This window comes from Monodon monoceros, unplaced genomic scaffold, assembly GCF_005190385.1.
Source record: "Monodon monoceros isolate NGI ecotype Baffin Bay Population unplaced genomic scaffold, NGI_Narwhal_1 Super_Scaffold_4, whole genome shotgun sequence".
Taxonomy (NCBI): domain Eukaryota; kingdom Metazoa; phylum Chordata; class Mammalia; order Artiodactyla; family Monodontidae; genus Monodon; species Monodon monoceros.
Window position 1 is genome coordinate 52,224,417 of NW_021703781.1, and position 9,481 is coordinate 52,233,897.

General features: G+C 47.3%; 1 protein-coding gene across 1 annotated transcript; it reads left to right on the forward strand.

Annotated features, from left to right (window-relative positions):
• Positions 1 to 2,265: 2,265 nt before the first annotated feature.
• Positions 2,266 to 9,425, forward strand: PGAM1 (phosphoglycerate mutase 1). Its single transcript, XM_029201084.1, has 4 exons — positions 2,266 to 2,521; positions 6,390 to 6,664; positions 7,366 to 7,546; positions 8,337 to 9,425. The coding sequence occupies exons 1-4, from the start codon at positions 2,383 to 2,385 to the stop codon at positions 8,504 to 8,506; spliced, it is 765 nt and encodes a 254-aa protein (XP_029056917.1). The 5' UTR covers positions 2,266 to 2,382; the 3' UTR covers positions 8,507 to 9,425.
• The last annotated feature ends 56 nt before the right edge of the window (positions 9,426 to 9,481 follow it).

Genomic DNA, 9,481 nt, shown 5'->3' on the forward strand with positions numbered 1-9,481 from the left:
TAGAGATGCAGTACCCACCCTCAAGGAGTTTCTAGTTGAGTGGATCTGACACATACATAAAAAAATCTCTGATGCTCCAAGGTAGATATGCTGTGAGTTAATCAGAGCTCCTCAGAATTCCAAGGAGATGAGAGATCCCTTCTGGAGGCAGAGGGGGTTGGTGAAAGCAATAAAGTAGGACTTCCCGGGCTCTTTCCCAAGGCTGGTGGCACAGAAGCCCTTGGCCTCCTGCCCAAAGTATCCTAGTTATCTGCTCAGTTCCAATCCCAGTGGGCAAGGGATCCCTTACCAGGCATCCTCCTGGAGAGAAAATCTGTCCATAGACCCTCAGATTCATATGCTCTAAATCGGTACCTCATTAAATCTTTTTTGTCTTCTTGATCACATTGCTAATAGTATTTATTATTAATATGTTAATAATACATTATTATTATTTATGGCTATTTGCTGGTGTGAAAAACCCTGGGAGGGCCTGGGCATCAGTACTGGGATGACCAAGCAGAAGGAATGACCAGAGGGAGAACTTCCAAAGAGGGATTCTTCCAAGGTCCCCCATGTGGGCCATGCCAGGAGCTTGAACAAGGAAGCCTTCCAGGACAGTTCTTGCTTTGCAGCCCTGGGAGACTGTAAGCTCCAAGTGCAGCTTTTAGTGCTGGACCGCATCCCAGTCACCTTCCTGAATTCCATCTTCTCCCAGCTGCAGAGGAGGAAGGTGTGGCTAGAGTGCACGCTAGGCCACTGCCCTGCCTGGGTTTGAGTCTTGGTTTCTTCTTCACTTCTGCTCCGAGCTGTGACTTTGGACAAATTATTTCCCCGAGCCTCAGTTTCTTCATCTGTGGAATGGAGCTATAATAGTACCTATATTATATGAATTGCTGGAAGGTTGAGATAATACATTAAAACACTTGACACGCTAAACTTTCACAAACAGTAGATGACATATCTAAAAGCCAGTCTTATGTATTTTGGTTCATGTCATTCCCAAAGTGCCTTTTCTCTGCCTCTCAAACCTTCCCGCTCTTCAGTCAATAAATGCCTAAAATGCAACAAATATGTGGAGGCTGCAGAGAGTAGTAGGTCAGATAAGCATGGACTTGGGAGCCAGCCATACTAGGCGTGAATCTTGGTTCCTATAACCTTAGACAAATTACTTCATCCCTCAGTTTCTTCATCAGTAAATAGGGACACAATAGTACTAGCCTCATAAGATCATCATGAGGATATGAGGATTAAATGAGTTAATGTTTGTAAAGCACTCATAACACTGCCTGGCATGTAGTAGGTGCTTTACGAGTGCATGCTAAAAATTTTTCTATAATCTGTCAAAGTATAGCACACGGCACAATTTCATTGTTAGCTGTTTCCATGTGGGTCTTATTTGCACTCCACCTGCTATGAAGGGTAGAAAACACATTCAACCCATCTTTGACCCTAGCCCACTGCCTGATTCATGTTTGGTGCTCAATAAAGTGGCTAGATTGAAATAAACCAGGAAAAGGGGCATGGGCACCAGAGAGCTGTCCAGATAAAGCAGATACTGAAACTGTGATTGGGTGTAGGTCAGGCACAGGCAGTAACTCTTCTCTTCCTGGAGTGTTTGATCGGCCTAGAATTTGCTTCACTGTGGTTGGTCCAGGAAGCACTGGCCAGAGGCTGTGAGAAACTAGAAGAAGGTGGGACAAAAGGCCGTGTGTTAGATAAAGAGCGTGGCTTTCGAACCAGCAGTCAGAACCCGTGTCGTTATGGAGGTCAGTGTCCATGGAAATGAGATAGAAACAACCACCATTTACTGAGCACCTTCCAGGTAGATAGGCACCAGCTAAGTATTTACTACGTCCATTTACAGATGGGGCTGAGCGAGGTTAAGCGAGATACAAGGCGAATAAAATGGAAGAGTGAAGATTGGAACACAGGTGTGTGAATCACACCCTGCGTACGGATGGGAAAGTGTGACCTGGCCGAGCCAAGCGCGATTCAAATGATAAAAGACCATTTGATTACAACGAAGGGCTTATGAATAACGGCAATACGACCACACTCCGGCCAGCGGGGCACAACCGGGAACAGCCCGAAGGTCCCACCTCCCTTCGGCGCTTACGTGCGCTCCGTGACTACCTCGGCGGACACGGGGCCGACGACGGAGGCCGCATGCGCCCTGGCGTCCTGGAGGGCGCCCCCTCCCCCTGGCGGCTGCAGCGTCCGCACGGGGCGCATGCGTACATCCGGCGGGCGGAGGACGGCCCCGAGCCAGTGGAAAGATTTGGCCGAGCAAGTGAGCGGGAGCGGGCCGGTGGAGCGCGAGCGCGCAGGCGCGGCCGGGGTAAGGCCGCGACTCCGGAATCTCGCTGAGCCCCAGTCTGCGCTGCACCCCGAGCCGCAGCCATGGCCGCCTACAAGCTGGTGCTGATCCGGCACGGCGAGAGCGCGTGGAACCTGGAGAATCGCTTCAGCGGCTGGTACGACGCCGACCTGAGCCCGGCCGGGCACGAGGAGGCGAAGCGCGGTGGGCAGGCGCTGCGAGGTGCGGAGAGGGCCGGGGCAGTGGGTGGGGGCTGCGAAGGCTCGGGCAGGCGCCGCTGGGTGAGGGCCGCTTGGCCGCCCCCGCGCCCCCTCGGTGAGCCCCTTCTCTCCAACAGTTTATTTTACAGTTGAAAAAATGGGCCCAGGGTGGGGGACCGACTTGCTCAAGGTCACCCAGCGGAGTGTGAGGGGCAGTGCCAGGAAGAGGACCCGGGCGGTAGCCCCGCAGCTTACTGCGCTCTCCACGACACAGCCTTGAGAAAGTCCCCTTTTTCCTAGTCCGAGCACTTAGTAACTCGGGGACGGGTTGCTAAATGGGATGCCCGGTGTCTTCCAGCAGCTATAATCAAGCCTACTCAAGAGGATGCTGGGGATCCTGGTGAAGCGGCAGGCCACATGCTTCTCCCCGCTGCGGGGGAGTGACGCGGCCCCCGGGGCCGGGGAGGGGCGGGGGGCAACCAGCAGGGTTCTAGGTACAAAGACATCCACGTGCTTGTGTAGAATGCTGTTTACCAGCATTCCGCAAATCCTGTGTCCAGAATGCGTCCACAAATGTAATTGAGTAAATGAATGATTTGAGTAGATCCTCTTCACAGCCCTATAAATTATACAGGTTTTATTCCCCTCCTTCCCATCCCTCCCTGGCCCTCTTTTCTAGTTGGGAAAGTGAGGATTGGAAAGATGACTTGTCCAAGGTCACATCTTATTCCTAGTCTGCCACCCTGGCCTCTGTTCTGGGGTTGAGTACCGGGTAAGTGCGAGGAACTGGTAGGCTGTTATGGGCAAAGGTGGAAGTGGCAATGAGATAAGCTGGCTTACCCAGGCTTGCCCCCGCTGGCAGACAGCTCTTTGTGATTTTGAAGCGCTAATAAGGAAGCATTCCCTGCTGCCAGCAATTCAAAGCGTCTCTGGACCGAGGAGGTGCTTCCACCAATCCTTCCCTGCTCCCTTTTAACCTCTGGACAAAGCAGCAGCCATTAAAAGGGTCACTGATTCCTGGCTGATGTGAATCAGGTATTTGGCCCCAGTTTGCTCTCTCTAGCTTTAGAAATGAAGCAAAGGTTCGGAAAGTATGGGAAATGTAATCCTGCTGGGGATGTGTGTGAATACTTTGGGGTGGCCTGGTGTGACCTCATACCGGTTAGGAGAGGCCAGGATAGGGAAAGTGCTGGTAAAGGAGGCCATTTTCTCTCCTGCTGTCTGGCAGGAGGAACTGTATGGGTCTGTGGTGGTTTCCTGATGACTAGCCTAGGACAAACCAAATTGCAGCTGTCCTCTAAAGACTGATCAAATGCCTTAACTTGTGATATCTTAAAATAACAGACCCTATTTCAGTTTTTAAGTAAATGTTAGTAGCATTAGTTTCAAAAGAAATCCCATTTAAAATTTTAATAACTGTTGAGGGGCATCACAGATGATGAAATAAAAAGTGAAAGACCAAAAGCGAAAACTGAATGATGAAGACCATATGAATAACCTAATACTGTAAAAGACCTAAAATAACATTAAATTCACCAGGGCTTTAAGTATTGTAGGGTTTATAAAATCTTGAATGATTTCAGGAGGAAGCTACCAAGAACTGAGTTTTCCCATGCCGTCTTGCTCCTGGGGGGCGGATGGAGTCCACACTGCACAACACCAGCTAACCCCATCCCTGGGAGTGGCCTAGACTATGCTTTTGTTTGATGGCCAAGTTGAAGGAAGAGGATTTAGAGTTCTCTGTTAAGATTTGTAAGGGGAACTGCTCTTTTCCTCGGGGACTGACTTGTGTATCCAATGTGCAGCACTCCATTGCAAGTGGAAAATGCAGTGAAACAACCAATAGCTTTTCAGCATGGGAGCTGAGGCTTGCACTGTGGATACTCAATTCCCAGTGACTCCCTTTTATTGGGGAGCCATTCCTCCCCATAAGATTAGGGAGGGGATGGTAAGTGAGTCTACTCGCACTTGTCAGTGAGCCTTAGTGATGAAATCTGTGTCTTTTCCCTTGTGGGTTGTGGTGAGTTTCTTGGTGATTAATTCTCCCTTCCCCCATCAGTGTAGTTCTTACTGGCCTTATTCTCAGTTGAACGGCTGGCAGGAAAATTCACTTCACATTTCGTTAATTACTGTTGGCCACCTCAACATGAGGCAATGCGCAGGAAAGTTTGTGCTGAATTTCAAAGAGGGCCTTGTAGCCTCATGGACGAAAACAGGAATGTTTTCCTGGTCCACTACTTAAGGAAAGGGCCATCTCCCCATTAAAGTGGGAGGGAGAATAATCGTTTGTGAAACATGAAGACAAATAGTTGTAACTCACTGGTTGGGCCAATATAACTTGATACCACCCCTCAGTAACCGCTGTGTATGGAGGAGAGGTCCATTTACAAATGCATCAGACAGTGCACAGCATTTGCTCTTTCTCCAACGAGTGGCTCCTCTTAAACTTGGTTTAACAATTGACGTAGGTAGATTATATTCCCTGGGTAGTGAGGTAATTTGACGATAGCAGAAAGGAACTGTGGATGAAGAGGTTGTGATGTGATTTCCATACTCTAGGGAAGGTATAATTTCATGCAACAAACTAGTTTTATCAGCATCCTCTAAGAGCTCTTGCTGTGTCCTGATTGTTGAGAGTTCAAAATCCCATTTCTCCTAGACCAGAGGTTAGAGAGGACTGAAGTATGTTAATAATTATCAATCAGAAGTGACAGTTCTAACTAAAATACAAACATCAGGATCCTTAGAAATTAGCCAACTATGGAGATAGCTAGAGGTGGTGTTTATGAGTTAGATTTTTAAAAAATAAATTTATTGATGTATTTATTTATTTTTGGCTGCGTTGAGTCTTTGTTGCTGGGCTCGGGCTTTATTTAGTTGTGGCGAGCGGGGGCTAACTTTTTGCTGCGGTGCACAGGCTTCTCTTGTTGCAGAGCACGGGCTCTAGGCGCACGGGCTTCAGTAGTTGCAGCACGTGGGCTTTGCAGTTGTGGCTCGCGGGCTTTAGAGTGCAGGTTTGGTAGTTGTAGCTCGTGGGCTTAGCTGCTCCGCTGCATGTGGGATGTTCCCAGATGAGGGCTCGAACCCGTTTCCCCTACCTTGGCAGGTGGATTCTTAACCACCACGCCACCAGGGAAGTCCCCTGTGAGTTAGATTTTAGAGTCATACAACCTGGGTTTTAATCTCTTTTGTGTAATAGCTGTGAGCTCAGATAGTTTGCTTAACTCCTCTAGTTTCTATTTTCACCTGGTAAGATGGGTTGTAATGATGTAACCTTATAGGATTGTTACGAAGACTAAATAAAACACATACAAAGTACTCAGTCCAGTGCCTGACAGATGGTAAGCTCTCTATAAGTATTAGCTATTATATTTATTAAAAGATTCCAAGTTTTTTGAATCCTTACCTTGAAAGAATTAAAGCAAATAAATTCTTAAAGTGTGCTTAAGCACAGCACTCTGGGGATTAGGAAAAGTAGCCCAGATCTCAGGTTAGCTGGTTGACAGTACATTTGGGCCTTGGGTTAGATGAATTATTGGGGAACCACTGGGAAGTATATTGTCAACTGCAACATAAATCAACAAATTTTATCTTCCCCGAAGGCAGAATATTGTTTTTCCTGCTAGGGTGTACAAAATAAAATATTTAGCCAAATAATTTTCATTTGGGTTGTCTGTACGTGATGAAATTTATATGTAAGAAAATTCTGGCTCTAGGGAATTCCCTGGTGGTCCACTGGTTACAACTCTCACTGCCGAGGGTCCGGGTTGAATCCCTGGTTGGGGAACTAAGATCCCACAAGCCACATGGTGCGGCCAAAAAGAAAGAAAGAGAATTCTTGCTCTAGAGTGGACCTGATTAGCTTATCACTTTGAACTTATAATTTCCAGATGCCGGCTATGAGTTTGACATCTGCTTCACCTCAGTGCAGAAGAGAGCAATTCGGACCCTCTGGACAGTGCTGGATGCCATTGACCAGATGTGGCTGCCAGTGGTGAGGACTTGGCGCCTTAATGAGCGACACTATGGGGGTCTGACTGGCCTCAATAAGGCAGAAACTGCTGCCAAGCACGGTGAGGCCCAGGTAAAGATCTGGAGGCGCTCCTATGATGTCCCACCACCTCCGATGGAGCCCGACCATCCCTTCTATAGCAACATCAGTAAGGTATGGACAAATGGAGGTTTGGCTCGCTCCACCCAGGACCAGGGTGTTAGAATCTGGGCTTCACTCTTTTAGCTTTTATTAGGGTCTGCTTAGACCCACTGAGTTTCTAATTTATGATAAAATAGTTACTTGTTTTTTTCTTTTCTTTCTTTTTTTTTTTTTTTTTTGGCTGTGGGGTTTGTGGGATCTTAGTTCCCCAGCCAGGGATCAAACCTGGGCCCTCGGCAGTGAAAGCACAGAGTCCCAACCACTGGACCACCAGGGAATTCCCTAAAATAGTTAATTGTAATCCCCTTTCTCCAAGGAATGACCTCCACTTGTTAAAAGATTTAGTTAAGAGTTTATGTTGTTTATCTAAAAAGAATATATCTTTTTTACATCTACTGCCATGTTTTAAAAAAACCCATCCATAGCTGATAGGGCCTTCCTAAGCCAATTGCAAGATAAAGTGAATTGGTTAGAGCCTTGTAGCCTACCTTTTTTTTTCTCCTTTCCTAAGTTATGTTTCTTTTGAACTGTCAGTCTTCCCTATGGAGGGTAATGGGGGAGGGAGGGGCAGGATAATAATTATCCCCTTTCCCAAGCTCTCAGTGCCCTGGTGAGAGACTTTCACCCATCACTTTGATCCTTCAGGGGATGAGAAATAGGCAGAATGGATGCAACTGGTAATAACTGATACGCTTGGATTTTTTGTTGTTTAGGATCGTAGGTATGCAGACCTCACTGAAGATCAGCTGCCCTCCTGTGAGAGTCTGAAGGACACTATTGCCAGAGCTCTGCCCTTTTGGAATGAAGAAATAGTTCCCCAGATCAAGGAGGGGAAACGAGTACTGATTGCAGCCCATGGCAACAGCCTTCGGGGCATCGTCAAGCATCTGGAGGGTATGTACGTTTTTCAGAGGGGCCCTCAAAGAGGGCTAAAGCAGAACTGTCACTAATCTGGACTTATTTAGTACGAAGGAGACCTTCAGGAAAGGGCTGGACATGTTGCTAGCCTTAGAGACAGTCCAGATTGTCTCCTAGTTGAAACACACTCTCTATCCTTGTCTCTCAAAGCATCCTCTGCAGAAGCAGAGGTGGCCGGACCCCACTGGGTGCTTATTACACATGCGGAACCTCAGGCCCCACTTCAGACCTGATGGAGAAGGTGCATCTGTCACCCAGGTAATTCAGATACACATGGAAGTTTGAGATGCCCACCTCTAGACTAGGATTACCAGTCGAAACTGCTGATAAAAATCCTTCTTAATCACAACCTGGTTCAACTCCACAGATGAATCTCAATTTGCATCTTAAATTGTTTCACCCAAGGGCCTAGAGGCCCAGATGTGCTGAATTTTGGCAGCCTGGATGGACTACATAGGACATTTGAGATATGTATAGTCCTGCTTTACTATGGGCTTCCAGATCTCACTTTGGGAGACATACCTTTCATCCTTTTTTCTTGCTTTTCAGTGACTGAGAAATAAGTTACGGGGGCATTCCTTGGGTGAGCGATCTACTATAACACAGATCATTACTGTTATGACAAATACCAGAAAGGTTGTCTTGTTTTAATTCCTACGAAAGTCCTTGGAGGACCTGTTTTCCCACCTGGAGAATGAATAGCAACGCTGGAGAGGTCTGTGGATTCATATCTTGCTTGACTGATCATAGCGGGGTGTATTTTCAGGTCTCTCCGAGGAGGCTATCATGGAGCTGAACCTGCCGACTGGCATTCCCATTGTCTACGAATTGGACAAGAACTTGAAGCCCATCAAGCCAATGCAGTTCCTGGGTGATGAAGAGACCGTGCGTAAAGCCATGGAGGCTGTGGCTGCCCAGGGCAAGGCCAAGAAGTGAGGTCGAGCAGCAGATTACTTTCCCAAGGATTACCCTTCCTCCCAAGCCCATCCATTCCTCTGCACCTCTCCCCTGCACACGTCACACTGACGGCATCTGTAGGCATCTTAAGCTGTAGCTGCGGATGGGGAGCAGTGGCTCCCAATTTCATTTTAGCCATTTTCTCTCTTGCACCCACTCCCTTCATACAGTCTAGTCAGAATGGCACCTCTGGGACATGGTCCTCAGTCCAAGCCAAGGGAAGACTTATCCAAGAGCGTTGAGAGGTAGTAACTGGGGCGGGGCGTTGCTAGTGGTTTATTACTAAGGACCTGCTTGAGTAGGGGATAGGGAGGAACCATGCCAAGGTGTGACCAATGAGGAGAAGCAAGAGTGCCTATTTGTGTTCCCAGAGGCTAGCCGGGCACTGTTGTGTTCAGGTGGCTGGGGGCTCTAGTCATGCCAGTGGAGATGAACGTAACCTGCATGGTGATTCAATCAAACACTTCCTCCCTGACTCCAGAAGATTGGGATCAATGCTGAATGTTTATGTGTTGCATTTACTTTTACAAAAGAAAAATTTATATGTATATATAAATAAATTAAAAAAAAACCCTTCTGGGGTTTCTAGTGGCGGTTGAAATATTCCCACATGTGGTCATCAGAAAATGAGCCATTCCTTACACCGTCATGGGATAAGCTTCTTGACTTCTAAGGTGTAGGAGCTCATCCTGCTGTGTGTTTTAGAATCCCTCCCCCGCCTTATTGTTTTATGGCAGCGGAATGCCTCTTGATCACATCCAAGTGTGTCTTTCACTGTGCCTGATTTCTGAATCATGTTCCAGTTGCTTGGCCCACCACTTAGGCCCAGTACTCATTTGAGCATAACTGTAGTAAATCTTTTTTCCAGGTCAGTATGATAAAGGAGTGATGTGCAATATTTTCTGTGTCATGTGTGGTATGTCTTATCTGAGGAAATCAACTCAAACATTCAAC